The sequence below is a fragment of the Culex pipiens genome, chromosome 3 (assembly GCF_016801865.2).
Source record: "Culex pipiens pallens isolate TS chromosome 3, TS_CPP_V2, whole genome shotgun sequence".
Taxonomy (NCBI): domain Eukaryota; kingdom Metazoa; phylum Arthropoda; class Insecta; order Diptera; family Culicidae; genus Culex; species Culex pipiens.
This window is the reverse complement of record NC_068939.1, coordinates 75357200-75377505: the sequence shown is the minus strand read 5'-3', so window position 1 is coordinate 75377505 and position 20306 is coordinate 75357200. Positions and strand designations below refer to the sequence as shown.

Below are 20306 nucleotides of genomic sequence, written 5' to 3'. Positions count from 1 at the left end.
CTCTGGCAACCGGTGGGGTGCTCATCCTTCTGACCTGCTTCGACTGTACAAGACAACGATACTCTCGGTGCTGGAATATGGCAGTTTCTGCTTCCAATCAGCTGCGAAATCACGCTTGTTGGTTCTCCAGCGGATACAGTACCGATGTCTTCGCATTGTCTTGGGATGCATGCACTCAACTCACAACATGACCCTCGAGGTCTTGGCGGGAGTGTTGCCTCTGCGAACTCGTTACTACGAACTGTCTTACCGGTTCCTGATCCGGTGTGATTACAGGAATAAACTGGTAATTGACAACTTTGAAACGTTGCTGAACCTTCACGTTGAGTCTCGGCGCATGCTTCTATATTATGACTTTATGTCATCGTGGGAGTGGAGCCCGAGCACAACGGTACAGCGCACGCCTCCGTTAACCAGCAGCACCCTGATTGGCTTCGACACGTCCATGAAAGCCGATACTCGCGGTATCCCAAACCATCTTCTGCGGGGAGTTGTACCGTCGATCTTCGCATCAAAGTACAACCATGTTCCTCCAAACAACAGATTCTTCACCGATGGCTCCAAGCTCGACGGCTGTACGGGCTTCGGTGTTTATCATGAATCTTATCAGCTGTTCTTTAAGCTGAAGGACCCGAGTTCGGTTTACGTCGCAGAGTTAGCCGCGGTTTACTGCGCACTGCGAATCATCGAGACCATGCCACCTGACCACTACTTCATCTTCACCGATAGCTTTAGCTCTGTTGAGGCTATCCGGACTCTGAAGCCGACCAGGGAGTCTACGTTTTTCCTCACGGAAATACGCAAGACTTTAAACAACCTGGCGGCTCAGTCCTTCAGCATCACGGTGGTATGGGTCCGCGCTCATTGCTCGATTCCGGGTAATGAGAAAGCGGACTTGCTCGCCAAGAAGGGTGCTGAGAGTGGAGACATTTTTGAAAGGCCAATTAGCCTACAAGAATGCTACGGTTTTCCGAGGCAGCGTGCGCTTCTGGATTGGCAAAATCAATGGGACGACGACACCAAAGGACGTTGGATGTATTCCATACGACCTAAGGTGCAAAGAAAAGCCTGGTTCAAGGGAATGGACTTGACGCGTGGATTCATCAGAACGATGTCCCGCCTTATGTCGAACCATTACTCGTCCAAGGCTCATCTGTACCGTATCAACATGAGTGATACGAACCTTTGCGACTGTGGGCAGGGTTATCAGGACATCGACCATCTCGTATGGGCGTGTCCAGATCACCAGGCTCACAGAATTAAGTTGAAAGATACCCTCAGGGCCCGAGGAAGACCACCAGAAATCCCGATGCGATACGCGCTATCTCAACTAGACCTTGATGTTCTCTATCCTATCTATCAGTTCCTCTCAGATTCCAAAATATCTATTTAGTTTTCTTCCAGTTAGTTTCCCTTCAGTTAGTTTTCCTCTAGTTAGTATAACTCGCCTTCGCACAAAGCCGTCGTTTCTGGTTGCACCGGAAGCAAAGCAAGATCGCCCCAGCAGCTGGACACCGAGTTGCGGCTGAGGACAAAACGCAAAGGCCAGCAGAGCCAACCAAGACCCCTACACAATCCCCCTTCCCTTCCCACGCCTTGTCTTTAACATCAATCCCTTCCCTACTAACCCCGAGTAGGCCGCGGGTAATCGGCTCCCCTCCCACTAACATTTACACACAAGATCCTCTGTAATTATTAAGTCAAATGTAATTACAAAAGCCGACTCGGTCCTAACCAGGTCCCAGTACCGAAAAGGACCTAATAAAAATAATTTTATGAAAAAAAAAAAAAATTCCCATTAGAAATGAGAACACACGAAGAATTCGAACAACAATGTCAACGGTCGTTACCACTCGCCTAGGGTGGTTCCTCAGACCATTCACCTTCCCAAAAACCGTCCAACTCCAAGCGAAACTTACTTGAGGATACCGTGGAGATTTTCCCTTAATACTCTTAAAAAAGTGGAGCATCAACACTTCCCGTCTTCCAATTCCCTTTCCTTGTCCCTGGTGCGCGGTGGAGATGGGAGCGGCCGGCAATGGACGGCTGCCATGGTGGTGAGAATCTGGTTCAGGTGGAATTGGTTCTATTCCCAATTATCGATTCCTAGGCAACTTGGGCTTAGACAATCATCACATCACATGGCGAAAATCCAGTCTGCAATCCGCTAAAATCACCGTCTCCTAGCGAAGCGAAGCGAAGGGTGGTTTGGCCAAGTTAAGGTTGTTCAAAAAAAAAAATCAAATCGAAAATAGGTTTTTTTTTATTTTATTTTTGCACCTCTGGACATAAATATAAGGTTATTTGTAGGGTAAGTGAAATTTAACGATTTCACGAACAGCGTGAAATCCGCGAAATTTGGCTTTTCCCGCGAAATCCCGTGAAATATAATGTTTGTGTGAAACTATAACGTTTTTTCTTAAAATATTTTATCAAACTTAAATAGGAATAAAAATAATCTTAAGAACTACTGTAGAATTAAGCGAGTGAATACCCTTGTTCAATTACTAATATAGGGTTAGTGAATTTCGACGATTTCGTGAAATTCTTGAAATTTATCAATTTTCTCCAATATTTTTTTTTCAAATGAGATCATAATAAATATTTCAACCATATTTTTTATTAGTTTTCAATTGAAAAGCTTGATATGAACCATTTTAAGAATTGTTCAGATTTCTCAGTTTTTTTTAGAAAATAACTAAATTTTGTAATATTTTCATTCGCTGTAGTAAAACTTCAAATACTTTTTTATTTAAAAGGTATAATTGCAAAAGAAATTGAAAGAATCAAGCTTTGTTTTATTCATAATAAAATTAAGGTTATTTTTATCTTTCAAATCACCTTTTAAAAACATTTCATTTCACATTTTTCTGAGTCCTGTTTAATTTTAACGATATTTGATTATTTGGGTTGATGATTCCCGTGAAAGTTAAAAAACACCACCTTTTTTGTTTTCTGTTCTAATTTTGAATAAAAATTTTGATTGCGTTACAAATTATATTATTTTGGTCTATTGATTTTAAGTTTAGTTTTTGAAAAAAGAGATGAAATCCTAAAAAAATATTTTTAATGGGCTAAATGTCGCAGAAAATTCAAACTATTTTATTCATTTTGGCTGGACAAGATTGTTAAATTTTGCTTTGATATGAAATTCAATAAAATATAAACTGATTAACAGAAGCAAATCAGCGAAATTTTTTTAGCTTTATTACTCGAATATTAAAAAAGCAGTTCAATAAATGAGAATACGCATGCCCTACATTTTGTTTCAAAATATAAATAGAGCCCATCCATAAACCAGGTGGAAACTTTTTTGAAAATTGAGAGATTTTTTTGTGTCACGTTCAAATTTAGTGGAGTTTTTTGTTTATTGAAGAATAATATATAATGAGGCATAAAAAATAGTTTCTGTGATTTTAACATAAGCTATTCAGAGTTATTTTAACATTTTTCACTTAGCCTAGTTATTTGTGTTACTTTTATGGAGAATAGTTTGAAACCTTAAAAAGCCGTTTTACCGTGTTTGGACCGAAGAGTCCAAATATTAATATTATCATCAGATTCCCTGGAAAATTTTACATAATTTACTGAAAAATGGGAAAAGTTCATCAACAAGATTCTCACATACCACTTTTTGAAAACAAACGCAAGCGCTAAAATAGCGAAACAATATTTTTTTAACTAAAATAACCGTCGTCGGCGTCATTAACATGACACCAGTCGTATCATGTTAATGATCTTCTCTCATTTTTAATAATGTCAAAATTCTTGACAAAAAGTTATGATTACCTGCAAAAAAGGAGCCACTCTTGGCCAAATAAAAATAACAACACAGAAAAAAATATGCAAATATCCATGTCATGTAAACCTCGTTTTGCATGTAAATTTGCTCGATGTAAAATTTTAATACGATGTTAACATTTGAATCATATGTAAAATACTGTTATGTAAAACAAAAACAAATGTAATTCTTGAATGTCATGTAAATGCACAATTTTTTTGGAAAATTCTAACAATAACGAATCATGTAAATGACCAATTTGATGTAAATTATGCTTCATGTAAATTTAGCTGGAAATTTTGATTGACAACTAAAGTTTGTTTTCAATGTTGATGTTTGTTTCGCAGGGAGTGGAAGTGTTTTTAAGACGATTGTTTTATTTAATCGATGTCGCCAGTAAAACTGACTTATCAATCTAAATGCAAACAATGTTTACAATCAAAGACCATCTTCCTTACGTCTGGACAAAGATTCTCAATTTTTGAGAGATTAATCAAGTTGGTTGGTATTGTACGATCAGTACCTAGCTGGACTCGGTCACTGGAAACGACCGGCAGCTCAGTGACCGACGAAATAGGCGGCGGGCCAGATGCGGGCATAAAAATGTCAAAATCTCTTCCCCCCTCACTTCGTCTCACCATCCAGCTGCAGATTTGTTGACAAACAAACGGAGCACGCGGTCGCATGATGGCGGCATCGAGCCAGAATTAGGGGTGATCATGTGATTAAAAATGAAAGTTTTTTCAAGAAAAATAATATTTTTCCGACCGAATAAAAAAATTGCGAGCATGTTCAAACAATTATTCCTGATGTCGGAGAAGTGATAAAAAAGCAAAATGTTAATCCATAATTTTTCTATAAATTGCATTTTTTCACTCCAACTGGGAACCCCTAGGTCTATCCACGACCGTTTCCAATGACCGTGAGAAGATGCCAGAAAATCCAGCTACGAGCTAAATCCACAATATGATATTATTCTGGAGGAAAACAATCATTTCGTCGGTCGAGCTGCGACCACCAATGCGCCGGAAGAAGAACCTATGGCCGGCTGTGTCCCCCAGCGAGAGATTCAATCAGGTGATCTGACGACGCGGAAGCTGCTTCTGGTAAATAAGAATCGAGACAGCCGACTACGGTAAGTTCCAAGAACCTACCAACTTCTCAAAATTGTTCATATCCGACGAAATTTTCAATTTTAGAAACTTGCTCCGCTGGTTTACCATCAAAGATTACCTTCTGAACCGGAATGTTACGGGTCAGTTTCCGGAGACTCCTTTCGACGTAGCCCCAACAACCATCGATTGATTTACACACAAGATCCTCTGTAATTATTAAGTCAAATGTAATTACAAAAGCCGACTCGGTCCTAACCAGGTCCCAGTACCGAAAAGGACCTAATAAAAATAATTTTATGAGAAAAAAAAAAAACCATCGATTGATAAAAAACTATTATTTTTTGAGCAGTGCATTTTTTTTTTTTTTTTTTTTTTCATAGCTTATTTTTATTAGGTCCTTTTAGGTGCTGTGACCAGGTTAGGACCGAGGATCAAAAGGTACAAAAATAATAAAAGAAAAATAAAAAAAAACTGTAACTGATTCAGATGATCATTTTTTCGTGCCATGTGTCAGCAAGTGTGCGATCACATCGATCTGTTCCTCGGGTGTCTTGCACTGCCTCAAGCGAACTCTGTACTCTCGGTAAATGGACCACAGCTCCGACTCGCTGTACAGCTTCGGTTCGCCTTGATCCTCCTTCGGGGTTGCACCGGCGCCGGCGCCAGTATTATCTGGACTTCTTCCTGCGGGACGAGGATGCTTTTCTTCCGTCCCAACGGACGGCACCGCTCCAGGTAGCGGAGGAAAATCCGCCGCGGTGAACGTGGCTCCTGCCGGAGTCTGCTTGTCCTTCTTCCATGCTGGCGGCTTCGGCGTGGACGCCTGCTGCCTCGACTGGATGAACTGCGCACGTTTGGGACAGCTGCGGTCCAGACCCTCGTGGGATCCAGAGCAGTTGACACACTTCTTGGCTTCCGTTTCTTCTGCTTTGCACTTTTCCGTGCTGTGGGCTCCCCCACAGCTGCTGCACCTGGGCTTGAGATGGCAGTTACTGGTTCCGTGACCGAACTGCAAGCAGTTCTTGCACTGGGTCACGTGCGGTTCTTTGTTCCGGTAGGCCACCCACCGGACGACGACTGGTCCCACTTTCTTTACCTTGCTACTCAACTCCTTCAGACTGGTGTGACCCTTGGGGAAGAGCACGATGAAAGGCGTCTCATCGATGGCGGGAAGCTGCTGCTTCCGCCTGATGGCGTGTACTGCCAAGACGTCCAGCTGATGTTCCGTCTTGAGCAGCTCCTTGACGTAATCCGGTTCCGCGTTCGGGAGACCTCGCATTACTACCCGGTGCGGTCTCGCACTGCGCTTTCCGTGCGTGTAGAACTGCACCTTGTTCTTCTTCAGGTGGGCTTGCACCGTGTCGAAGTCGTCGCTCGAGAAGCACGTAATTTTGGTGCCGTACCGCGTCAGTTTGTGTTCCGGCTGGACATCACATGTCGACATCACCTTCGCAAGGCGGGCGAAGCTCGTTTCTTTCACCACCAGCGGCGGCTGCTTCTTCTCCCCGGCCGAATTGCCGGATGCTGGTACCACAGGGGTGGTTTTTTCTGCTGCTGGATTCGCATTGTTATTGTTGTTGCTCTTCTCCGCTAGCGGGCTGAACTTGTTGTTGCTGAGCAGTTTCTCCACTTCCTGGCCATCGCCGACGTTGATCTCCTCGTTAGCCTTCCTGCGCCGAACCTTGATTACGGGACGAAATTCGCCCCCGTCCTCTCCTCCTCCTTCGGAGACTTCCACCTCCATGCCCGTCGCCGCCTGCGTTTTGGGTTGGAACCCGTCCGGTTTCTCCCACACACTTTTCTTCATGGCCGCGTTCCAGTAGAACGGCCTTCCATCCTCGGTTCTATGCTCCGTCCACTCACTCTCCGCCGTCGCGGCCGCCGCCATGGCCGTCGGCGAAAGTTAAAAAAAAAACACCGTCAAAAAACGCGCTCAAAGGACACACGTCTGCTCTGGGCAAGCTGTCAAACTGGCCTGGCCGAAAACTGGTCCGCCGACCGCAGTCGACTCTCCGGGGCCGATTCCACCGACCAACGACCGTCTCTCGCCTCAGCTGCCTCCGCGGCCGCTGCTGCTGACTCCTCCTGCTGCTGCTGCTCGGATGCAGGAACTCGTTCCTCTTCCACTGCTGCACCGCCGCCGTGTCCACGACGACCAGATTGTGGCTCCTCTGGAGCAGTGCATTGCATTCTCTGATGCTGGATGAAAACAGTGACCGCTAGGGGATCTTCCAGAGCTGCAAGAAACGACCGATCACAAAACTCGTTGAACATGCCCAGCGGAGGCCACTTCCGGAACCGAAAAGTAGGTGTGTTCGGCTAACCATCACGAATAGGCCATTAAATTTTTTTTACAGCTCAAAAGCACGCACTGCTTCAGTTGCGAGCATCAAAATACTTTTGCTATGAAAATTCAATTTAATGGAGCCCTTCAAACTGGTGAGACTACTTGTCAAAAAAGGCGATTCACCGGATTCACCATGCAAGGTGCAACGGAGGTGGAATGGAAATATGAACTAAACCATAATACATAATTCGGAGGGAATAAAACAAGTGAGTAAATAAAGGTATTATTTTATTACTTAACGCAGTTAGGGGGATGAGCGGGTGTCGAGGTCTGTTAAGAAAATTAGTTTGTTTTCCTTTCAATTCTGCACGTTAATATCCGCATTTCAATAGAAAACCAATTAATTTGGATAAAATATTTGTAAAATTTTGGAACTTTATACGTAATTTGTTGTTTTATTGGTTACGATAGCCTTTTAGTATAAACTGTGCATCAGGTCAATAATTAACGAAAAGTATTGTTGGGTCCAAAATAAAATGTAACAAACATAAAAAATAACAAAAGCTAATATACATGATTTTTTTTTTTGAAAAGGTTTTTTTTATTTTTATATTTTGCTTCTTGAGACTTTTGAACACCCAGAAAGCAAAAAATAAAAAGTTAGGATATTGGACCATTTCAAACAAAAATCGGATGCATCGATTAGGCTGGTACAAATATTTTTAAAAGTTTTTGTCACCCCCCCCCTTCAAAATTGGCCCGAAAATTCAGGGGGCAAAAAAAAATATTTTTACAATAAACTTCAAAATTTCAATGAAAATTCAAGTGCAACCAACTGAAATCAAATTAAAATACATTCTTCTGCGTTTAAAATCATTTTTAGCATGTTTGGGTTAATAAAAAAAATTTAAGATTTTTTGAAAATTTTCGATGCAAAATCTTTTTTTTCGATACAATTTTTGTTTTTGTCAGATCTTAGATTTTTTGAAAACTAATGATTGCAAAACAACTGAACTAGTGTAAAATGCATTTTAAAACACTTTTTTCATTTAAATGTGAAGACTATGGCTTGTTATTTAAATTTTTATATTTTTTTATTTTTTTGCCCCCCCCCCCTTGACCTCGGCCAGGGCCGAGGGACAAAAACTTTTTTAAATATTTGCATAGGCCTTAAAGAAAATCCTAGAATTTCATGCTGTCTGCTAACGCTAACGCTTACCCCAATTATGTATCTTATTTATTATGTCTTTTTTCTAGCACCGATTTTGCTTCTCTTCACTACACCTGCATCGTTTATTAAATTGCGTCTTTGACAGAACAGAAACAAAACACTAAACAGAAAAGAAAGTCGAAAACAAATCGAAAAAAAAACATCCAAAAAATCTACTTTCTCTCTTAGCATTTGTGTGGCTGAAAAATCGGAGAAGGAATCGGCTCCCAACAGGTCAACGTCTAGTAGCAGGATGTTCGGGAACGTGGCGAACGTCTCCGGCGTTACCAGCGACATCAAGGCCGCCAGCGTTGCTGTTAAGCAGGCTTGCCACACGTACAGATATTTTTGGCACATACCAAACACTCAATCAAGTATAACTTTAAAGAAAAACATTTTTATCAAAAACTAAACAAGTAAAAAGATGCAAAAAATGTTTATCTTTTTAGTGCAGTTTACAAAAACTACTCAAGTGTATTTTAAGTGTAAAAATAATTAGTTTGAGTGTTTGGTCTGTGCCAAAAATATCTGTACTTGTGGCAACGCTGCTGTTAAGGTCGAAGGTAAGCTAGGCGCAGCCCGTAAAACATCAGACCTAGTCGGCAGAGACTTTTTCGAAGCGATTTTGTCGTATCAACAAGATTATTAGTCTATGGTTTCTATATTTCAGTGGTGAAAGTGGTTCCGTATCTTGCCTACACAGACAACGGATTTTCCGTTTACCCCCTGGACCTGGCCAGCAAAATGCATAGAACAACTCGCAGATAAGTGTGCCGTGATCGTCGGAGGTAAGTTCTGTTTGTCCAGTCAAGAACCCAAAAGTAAAAACTCGCTCTTTATCATTTTTTTAGGCTAAGGTGTATGCGCAAGTACTTCTCCAGGTGTCCATGTTTCTTTCGGTTCAGGATCACCACGGAAGACGTGCTGCCACCGATATCTAGCTGTTGGGAATCCCTCACTCAAAATAATGTTCACCACGATACTGCATGAAAATTCCGGTGGCAGCCATTTTTGGTCCAAAACAACGTTTCACATGAGTCATGCAACTATCACCATGCATTCATGTCAAATCTGCTTGGTTTTCACGCAGCTTACACTCACACAACTGAATGTCACGTGAAATCCATGCCTGAAAATTTGGAGGCGTGGCTTGCGGTCAGCTGGTTTTGTGTTTGCATGACAATCTTGCAACACCCGCATGGAAACTAGTATGGAAAAAATCCATACACCTTTTCATGCAATGTTGTGGTGAAAAGTTGTAGATGGTTGCATGAATTTCCTGTCTGAAAATTTCGGTTCGCTTGTCGAGGATTTCAATCGTCAGTTTCGTTACGGCGCTCGACTCGGCATGAAGTGCGAGCAAATCAGTTAGAATTTTTTGATACACACAAAAAAGAGTTCAAAAATCACTCGCCGTATACTGTTTCGGATCGGATGGTAAGTGTTTTGCATTTTTTGAAAATAAAATCAATACTAATCTGTGCGTTCATATTTTTATTTTCAGAGAAATAATAACGACAGGACAACAAAATGCAACATACAGTTGGCATCGGAATAGTCATCGGAAGGTGGCACCAAGCGATCAGGGCGAGCACCACAAAAATCCTTCCCCGTCGGCTGCTGCAGCTGGAAATAAAAACCTGCCAAAGAAGGCTAAAAGCCTTCAGCGCTTTAATATTCCGCACCGCATCAAACATCCCGGGCAGCAAGACATGATGATCCGGTGAAAAGGACAACGACCAGATGCACGTTGCTGACATCCCGAAGGTGCCTTCTTCAGCAAGTGTTAAATTTGGTTGCCAAGTGATTGATTTTCAAGTGTTTTGAGTGATTAACTTAGTGTGCTTGAGTGTGGCTACGTTGTATCGAAGTTCTAAATGTGTCGAAAATAAAAAAAAATAATTGAAACTATCCAATGCGTGTTGTTTTACAAGAAAAATAAGAAATAATCAAATAAAAGAAAAACAAAGTAGCGAAAATCCGCAATAAAAATCACGCAGTCTCCACGTGACGATCATGTGGCTAACGCATGAATGGTCATGCATATCTCACGTGAAGTTCATGCTAATTCCACCTGATGCGATAGTGAACAGCCATCATTGCTCGACACGCTGCAGATTTTGCTTCCACCGGGAATTCACGTCAATGTTGCATGATAACCAATATGAAAAAAAATCACCTATATGTTCATGCAGCTTTGTGGTGAAAACTATTTTGAGTGCTGGCAAGTCGGTTAAAACGGTGAAAAGTGTCGACCGTGTTTAGCGCTCCAATTTTCTTGCCATGATCGGCGTGTGCCAACTTCTGGGTTGCGTTCTAACACAAAGGCCAACGATTTTGACGGACAGGAACCGTGCAACGATTTCCTCTATGACGCGAACGCGTTCGGCCAGATCTGGAGGACTTTCTGGACCTTAGTTGGTCTGCAGATGACTTGCAAAACAAAGCACTGGTAAGTGGCCAGCCAGAATATTTGTATGTCTTAAGTTTTTTTTTCAGTATTTACTTTATTTTGATTTTGTTTTATTATTTTCTCTTTCGTAATCATTTAACTTTACGTTGTTTCGACTTGTTAAAAATACAAATAATTTTGTTTTGGATTGAGATTTGATTTGACATTATTGGGTATAAACTTCATTAGAAAGGTAATCTGCACAAATAACTTTATAATAGATAGCTGGTATTGCTCCGTTGGATCCAGAATTCGATATTCAAAACGAATTTTGGATCCAGCGGAGCAAAAAAAATTTTTTGGTTTGTGTAAATTTACATCATTTTTGTTGGAAATTTACACGATTTTAAAATATTTCGATACCGAATGTTTACAATGAAAAACATGTAAATTTCCGATGAATCTAATGTAAATTTACATCATTTATCATGATACCTTTTGGAAGTGTCGGTTTTAAGTGTTAAAATTTTGAGTTAAATTTTTATATAATATGGCTGTATAAATATATGATTCATGGAATGTTCTAGCAATAAACTTTTTTATCTTAATCTTTTTAAGTCTTATTTGAACTCATGAGAGTTTGACCATAAAACAAATTAACAAAAAAAAAATTAAACTGGTCCAATCATGTTATAAATTATAATCAACGCAGGAAAATTCTCAATATTAAATAAATAATGTTTTTTTTTTATCATTAAATAATATTGTTACAACAAGTTTAAGTAAATAACTTTTAAGTTTGAAATACAACTCGTTTGATTTGCTGAAATCCATAAAACTTGGTTTGATGGAATCTGAGCAAACAAATAGATGGTTGCTAAAAATCTTGTGGTTTTTATAAAACAAAAACGAAACTTTTCTGTCGGAGTTTTATTAACTGATTCTCCAAAAGCCAGAGTCCGAGTTGAAGCGCTAAACTTTAAGATTCGGGGTTCGGAGTCAGGCACTTCAGACCTTTTTAGCATTCCAAAATCACTAGCAAATTCGAATCAATTTTGAAAATTCTAGAATTATTTATTTAAAAATTGAAATGAAGAAGTCGAACAAAATTACGAAATCCAACGGAGTATTTTATGGATGGTTCTTACTGTATGATAGGGTCATTATTAGGGTATTATGTTTGAACAAAATGGCAACACTGTCATATAAATTTGCTACAAATCAAAAGATGGATGGGATACATGGATGAGAAAATCTAATTCATACAAATTAGTAATTTTGTTTGAACACCTTTTAATTTGCTTTAAAAATTGTATTTGAAATTGTCAGCTTCTGCGAACAACTCGTAAAAAATCATATAATTATCAGGCAGTCAAACTTTTCTTGTTCAAATTTTTTTGCTCATTGTTAAGCTTTGAACTGTTGGTTACACAGAAGCAATTGTTGTCATCTTAGTTATAATGACGTGAAATGTTCAATCGTAGGTGAAAATTTTATGCTAAAATCACTATTATATTAGCCAAAAAATTACTTTCTCATGATCCCCAACGATTCTGTCATTATCACAAATTTACATAAACAAATATCGCTTATCCTCCGCTCGGCAATCGCTTCCCGTAATCCAAAAGTTGCTATAATTGCAAAATTTGATCAAGTCCTCCGGTCTCAGGTTGTGACGGCAATCCAGCGTTCAAATCATATTACCACCCAAACTCTACCCCCCCTGGAGCAAGTGTCAACTTTTGCGCACGAGGGCACACACCGCCAACAAAGCTTTATCCTCTCTCACCAGGAAGCACCCGAAATAAGATTGATGAAGTTGATATCATCAAAGAGTGCGGTGTGCGTCGTCCTTCAATGGGAGAGGGAATGAGTGGTGTTCTCTGGAGAACTTGTACCAAAGATTGTAAGAAAAATTATTGATGTTCATCAATATGAACTTATCACTTTGTTTTTTTTTAGATCACGAAAATATGTATAGGTACTTATGATTTTCAATGTGGAAAAGTTATATAAAAAAAAACTATTTTTTGGATTTTATAGAGATTTTCAGAGCATGCGAAAAAAAAAATTCCTCGACAAGGACCTCAACGACAACGGCAACGCCGTATACTTACCTATCAAGATTTGAATTATTCAAAGTGACACTGCTGCTGGTTCATCGTGTACAAATTGGACGCCGTGAAGGGAGAAAATGCTCAGGCATAACCAGATTCACCCTCATTGTGAGGATAGAGCGACATTTTGTAGTATGAATATTCAACAAAGAAAATTTTACTTCTTTGTTTCACAATATTTTTATTAACTTAACGTTGATGTTAATAACTCAACATTAAAATTAAGACCCTATTCTTGTAGGTGAATTAATCTAACTTCTTGCGAAAAACTCTTTCCACCAAAAAAAGGACGCTGACGAAGCGCGATCGGAGCTTGAAGCGGAATTGGCCAACACTTTGACGCCTCCCACGCACGCCACCTCCCGTTGTTATCGTGAAGAGCAGAAGTCGATAGTAGATTTATAAGGTTGGTTGGCTTTCACGCGATCCATTTAGGTGCTTCTGTCGGTCTCGGTGGTGTCTCTTTTGTCAGCTGGTTATCGCGAATGGTGCTCGATTAAGGTGCTTCTTTAGGTGGCTTCTTGATGAATCGAATAAAATTGATTATGTTGATGGAGGTGGATGGAGTTCATTAAGATATTTTAAATTATGTTAACGAAATATTATTTTTTTCACTTCAAAAGGGCATCGATTATTTGAACCAACTTAATTTTAAATGGCATTCACATTTCCATTCTTAGTCTATCAGAACCATGGCAAGCAATTACAACTTCCAAAAATGCGTTTCATTCTTTAACGTTCCTAGAAAAACGTCTTTTTTTTACCTCAAGGTGTAATGGGAAGCCTGCCTCGACAAATTAAATCCATGTCGTCGAATTTTCAACACTTGCCTCGGCTCAAGTTTTTGGAAGTAGGTACCGTAAATAACAAAAGTTAATTGTGTTGCAGACGAAAGAAAGAGAACAACCAATCTGTTGAGTTCAGGAATGGATTTTAGTAAACAGGTAGTTTGGTAGAAATGAAAGTCTTTTAATTGTCATATTTGAGGAAAAGAGATACAGCCAAAAAAACTGTAAACAAACCGTTGTAATGTCATCGCAGACTGTGTCGGCAATATCTCAACAACTTTGTATGGGAGTTGTTGTTGGAGTCGAAGTCGTAGTCAGTGCCGTCACTAAATCTCCAAAGCTTCCACTAAAATACCTAGATTAAAGAGTGTTTGCGCATGCAAAAGGTTCAGATTGTAGATTTGTATCAGTTCAGTTAGATCTAGTACTACAGAATAATTCTAAGCATCTCCAAATGAGTTCTTGGCATTGTTATAGAATTTCCCGCTAGAACTACCAGCTTTGGTCACAAGAATCTTCTCGAGAAGTGCCCATTGCTCCGCGTGACACAGTACAGAACAGATCAGATAGAACAGAACCGTCCTGTTCTGAAATACAGCTCAAGATGTAGAAAGTTACAGTTTTCTTGTCTAATTACCGTCCAGTACAGTTCAATAAACCGACAGAAACCAAGAGCAATAAAGTTTTGATTACAAATTACTGTGCACTAGCTAACCCGCGAGTTTCAGTTCTGTCCAGATCCGATTATGCCACGAACCAAGCAACAGACGCTCTTATGTGCGTTAACAAAGAGCAAGTCCACAAACAGGAAATATCTTTTTTTAGGAACGTCGTCATCAATCTGCCTGATACTTTTAAGAGTTGTACGAGACACAGTGTATAAAGACTTAAATACGATAAAAATCTTAAAATGTTTTCAAGTAAGGCAAATTTCAATTGCACTTTACAATTCAAAAAGCTCATGAAAAAGCTAAAAAAGAAACAAAATGAAGGGTGAAACATCCCAATTGGATAATTATTGGATCATTCTTCGCCATAAGGGGTTTCCCTGTTACCATTACGAGTTATTGCGATATTACGCAGAAAAAGTTTTGAAAAAGTTACTTCTGGCTTTTCTCTTTGTTTCGTCAAATCAAATCGGGCGTACAATTTTACATAAAAGTCCATTTGTCACCAAATTTCCATATCGTGACTATTCCAGGCTGCAAATTATTGAAAAAACACCTCTTTTTTCGCATGTTCAAAAATTGAAAGGGTCGTCCCGCCCCTCCTTCACGAGATATCAAAAAACGGACCTCGGATTTGTGATCAGGGACAAAAGTTACCCTTAAGGACAAAGTTTCACGCAAATCGAAAAGGGATCGGGCAACTTTTCCCGATTTCGTGAGAGTTGGTAGAGTACCCGTATGGAACCATCCATAAACCACGTGAACACTTTAGGGGAGGGGGTTTAAAGCGGTTTTCCACGCTCTATACATAAAAGATTTGGAAATTGTCCACGATGGGGAGGGGGGGTTTAGATTTCCGAAAAAGTGTCCACGTGGTTTATGGATGGTCCCTATCCAATTTCCAGAGTTATATAAGCTTTTAAACTAAGTAATTAGTAAACTTTATAAATATTCAATCTAATTTTTTTTTATCAGTCAAGGATGCCTATTTGGGGTTGGGACACGCGAGTAATGGAGATTTTTCAACAAATAACTTTATTTATGTTAATATTTCGAAAGGTGTACATACTGTTTGTACAATTTATTTTTGGAATATTTTCCAACTAGTAAGGTTTGTCCCAAGGTTATTATTTTTTAAACATGTACGAGTGTATGCCAAACAAGGTGCATGCACTATTTTAGATAAAAAAAATTCAATGGTGTTTAAAAAAATATTGAATTCTGGGGTGACTTTGAAAGTCATAGTTATTCTTGTAAAAATCAGATTTAATGTGTTCAAATTTTATGTTTACGTCAAATGTACCATCACGAAGGTGTCTGATACAGCTTTTTAGGAAAAAAATCAATGTTTAGAAAAAAAGCTAAGTTTATAAGCTTTTTAACAAAATACATATAAATTTTAGGTAAAATTGTTAAAAAGTCAAAATTTTGCCTAAAATTCGTTAAAACTAGTTTTGTTTATAAAATTATCGAATCATATTACACTCTAAACTGAAATCGAAGCAAGAATCAAAAGTTTTCACATTTTATATGACATTTGTTCTACTGAAAATGCCTATAAATTGGGAGATTTTTTTGAGTTATGTTTCAAAAACACATAATATCAATTATTTAAAAAACTTATTTTACCTTCTCCTAGTGGAAAATTGTCCAAAGAATCCGAAAATGCATTCCATTTTCCGATTCGAAATCATGTTCATTGAGAAAATCATGACACTTTCAGAATATTAAAATAATGCTATTTATCAACATTTTCTTAATTATAGTTAACTCACTTTTTAAACTTTTCAAAATTTTATGAAAACTTCTTCTAAGAGTACTTTGAACACTTCTCTACCACGGTCAGAATGATTCCATACCATTCCGTACGTATTTAATTTGTACTCTTCATTTTGCGGAAAAATCTCAAACCTATCAAAGTCACCCCGTTTTACGGTTCTAGGTTTTTGTCAAACTGTAAATTGCTTGCATGTTTCATCACAAAATGTGCATAGTACTCGAGGGGTTTACATACTTTTTTCATAGTTATTAATTGTATTTTTTTTACAATTTGGCTTATCGAGAAGGCAGATTGAAATTTTGATGTCTCCATTCACAATAGGAAATTTCAAAATAATAATAACTTTATTTCAATTAGAAAATATAAACTAAAGGTTCAACTCAGCCAAGTTTAGGGCGTCCAATTTTTCCGGGTTTTGAATATCCCGGGAAACGGGAAAAATATTTTTGGAATCCCGGGAATTCCCGGGATCCCGGGAAATTTTTGAAGCAGTCAAAAAATCTATGCTTTCATTATATTTGTTATGTTTTTCAAGATTGAACTGGTAAATTGGTGATAATCTACACTTCAATCTAAAAAAGACAGCAGATTTTAAATAGTTTTAAAAAAATGTTTTTATTTGTGATTTGTTGTGCCTTTGAATCACAATTTTTAACCCAATGTGTTTCAAATTAAGTTAGTCTCTTATAAATATATTTCTTTTATTTATTTTTTATATGGCATGACTAAAAGAGCTTGAAAACGACAGCAAATAAAATGATAACAGTCCATGTAAAACTTTAGATAAGTTTTGAATTTCATGTTCATGGTGCCGGTGTTTGATAAAAAGTAATTAAACATAATTTATTTTCAAATTTGAAATCATAAATATACTTAAATACAAGCCCGACCCGACAAACTTCGTTCTGCCTTTTTTTCATTGTTGACGTTTTTTTTTTATTTTTTGCTTATTCAGCCTCCTGTGATCAAAATATGATTTTACGTAACTTTCTCCATACAATTTACCGATGCTCCGGAATCGGTTCCAAAGTGGCCAAAGGGTCAATTTGTTAGCGGGGGGGCTTACACGAACCTAACGCAACAAAGAGCATCTCGATCCGACGCTCCGTATCGAACTGATTCGCGTTCGAACAAAACCATCAAAATTTTTTATATATATAAGAAGATAGAAGAAGAAGATAAGATAAGATTATACCCAGTCTTCTAAAAATAAAGTTAATTAAATAGAAAATATTTGAAGTGCTGGGCATTTTGAGGATCTGTAAACTTAAAATCCATTTCAACAACCAAATCTGAATTTGCGGACCAAAATTAGTTTTTTTTTCTTTTTCGGGAATTCCCGGGACAAAATATGAAAATTCCCGGGATTCGGGAATTCCCGGTTTCGGAAAAATCCGGACGCACTAGCCAAGTTCAAAACAAAAGTGTCCCAGAGATAGAAAGCTTTCTGTAAATTTACTGTCCCTTATTTTGATTCAATGGCTTTCGATGATTACACTAATGCCAGCCCCGGATTATTATGGATTCTGCTGAGCTGCCGTCAGCCGCTGCTGTCTTCTCCAACTTGACTCTGACTTTACTCGTTGGGCCGTCCCAAGAGCAGTGACTTTTCCGGTGCGGGTGTCCTCTTTGCTCCTTTCTTGAGAGCATCGGCACCGCATTATTATCGCCACCCAGGCACGAGACTGCTGCTGGAATGATGGTAGGTTAAGCAATTCAAGCGTTTAAAATGAGGGAAGCTCGTAAAAAGGATTTCACCGTGGTGGAAAACGTGATGGAAGTTGGAAGCTCTCGACGATGATGGTGGAAAAAGTTAGTTGGAGGGTTGGGGGAGGGTAAAATTGAATCTTTCATAATGCAATTTAATCTTTCTTAATAGCAAGCTGATTTCGGTACTCGAAGGGGTAAGCTTTGGTTGTGTAACACGAATTTGAGGGGAATCAAGGAATTATGGAGATTTTGAAATATTGTTTGAACCAGTAATATTGTTTGAACTTTTCATGTTATACATTATGACAGGTTAGGCACCTAGCTTAAGTGCTCAATAGTTAAAACATAAGTATAATTTATCCAAAAATATTGATATTGATTCAAACAATTTTTCAAATAACTGATAACAGAAGTATAAATCTTAATTTTGCAGCAAATTGTAGGTTGTTGGTGGGACTTTGTTATGAAACTTTGAAAATATGAAAAAAAAATGCTAACAAAAACAAATGCAAATATAATCATAAAAAATTATAAAAAGTATAAATAATGAAAATAAATGTATTATTTTTCAAAGAAAGTATCATTGTAGTAAATTTTCTAACAAGATTTATTTAATACCAAGACAAGCATTGTTTCACAAACAATGTGATTTTTTTAAATGATATAACAACCGTCGAGTAAATAATTAAAACAGATTTCTAAATTTTTTTCGAGTCAAAAGTCATTTTGTATCACTAAATCAAACAAGTACTGATCAATCACAATCCCGTTGCCTTAGTCTAAAACGACATTTTCATTCATTCTGGTTTCTCTATTTGTTGAAGTAGAGCTGCTAACTTGCTTTCGGTAAATATATTTTAGCATTGATGTGTTGAAACTGGATTTATTTTAGCATTGATCTTGTTGCAATCTAAGAAACAAACGAAAAAGGTGTTTTGAAACATAACAAAAGCAATGGACAAGAACTCAGCTGCTCTTATTGAAACAATAAAAACTTGGCTTGCAACTCAAGAACACCTTCCTGAAATAACTGGTAAGTTACAACTTCCCATGATGAGGTTTTCAACTATCAATTTCTCAAATTTTGTCAATTTCGCTTTTTCCTCCACAAACACAGACCATGAAATTCATACCTTTCTCCACTCCAACTACTACGACGTGGAGAAAACTAAGTCAACGATCGAAAATTACTACACTTTTCGCACCAGTTGTAAGGGCACCTTCAGCGATCTTGACGTGCTCTCCGAGGAACTGCAAAGCACGATGGCAGTGGTGGAGATGATTTTTCCTCCCCAACCAACACCGGAAGGTTACAAACTTGCCATTTTTCGATTTGCGACCACAGATGCTAGCAAATTTAATGTTTATAGCGCTACGAAATTGTAGGTTACCAAAAATAAGCTTAAAATCATAAAATTACAACATTGAATATTGCAGTGCGTCGCTTTGTTTGGATCAGTGGCTGAAAGAGGATGGCCTGATCGAAGGACACATCATCATTTACGATCTGGCCGGGTGTCACCTGGGTCAGCTGGCCAGGTTGAGATTTTTCCCCGTGAAGAACTATTTTTACTTCGTTCAGGAAGCTTTGCCGATTCGTATGAAAGAAATGCACTTTGCAAACATTCCCTCAATTATGGATAAGATTTTACTTTTTCTGAAGCCTTTCATGAAGCGTGAACTTCTGGATGTGATGCATTTGCATACGACAAATGAATCTCTACTGAAAGTAATTCCCGCTAATTGCCTTCCAAACGAATACGGAGGCACCGCCGGTCCGTTCAAACAATTCAAGGGTAAGTTTGAATTTCGCAAATAGTTGAGTGGCTTTTGATCATATGCAATAATTTTCAGATGAATTTCAGGCAAAGTTACTTGCAAATCGAGATGCCATTCTTCAAGCAGAGATGGAACAACGGGTTGATGAAAGAAAGCGAGCGTCACGTGGCTACGGGTTGTTCAACATGTTTCGCAAATAGTGTGATAAACTATGGTGCGAGCAACTTATTACATATTACATAAATTAATTGTACATCGAACAGCAAACAAGGTTGAATGTAGCAATAAAGAACGTATCGAGGTTTATTTTGATATTAGGTAATTCTCCGCCAACTCACACAGCAGTTGCCCCGACCCCTCTTCGATTTGCGTGAAACTTTGTCCTAAGGGGTAACTTTTGTCCCTGATCACGAATCGGAGGTCCGTTTCTTGATATCTAGTGACAGAGGGGCGGTACGACCCCTTCAATTTTTGAACATGCGAAAAAAGTGGTGTTTTTCAATCATTTGCAGCCTGAAACGGTGATGAGATAGAAATTTGGTGTCAAAGGGACTTTTATGTAAAATTAGACGCTCGATTTGATGGCGTACTCAGAATTCCGAAAAAACGTATTTTTCATCGAAAAAAACACTTAAAAAGTTTTAAAAATTCTCCCATTTTCCGTTACTCGACTGTAAAT

At 38.5% G+C, this 20306-nt stretch overlaps 2 protein-coding genes across 2 annotated transcripts in view; both read left to right on the top strand.

Annotated features, from left to right (window-relative positions):
* Window positions 1-20306, top strand: part of LOC120415743 (EGFR adapter protein-like) — a 235085-nt gene that overhangs the window by 18198 nt on the left and 196581 nt on the right. The window lies entirely within an intron of this gene.
* Window positions 18803-19906, top strand: LOC120415745 (alpha-tocopherol transfer protein-like). Its single transcript, XM_039577351.2, has 4 exons — window positions 18803-18881; window positions 18966-19230; window positions 19286-19644; window positions 19703-19906. The coding sequence occupies exons 1-4, from the start codon at window positions 18803-18805 to the stop codon at window positions 19825-19827; spliced, it is 828 nt and encodes a 275-aa protein (XP_039433285.1). The 3' UTR covers window positions 19828-19906.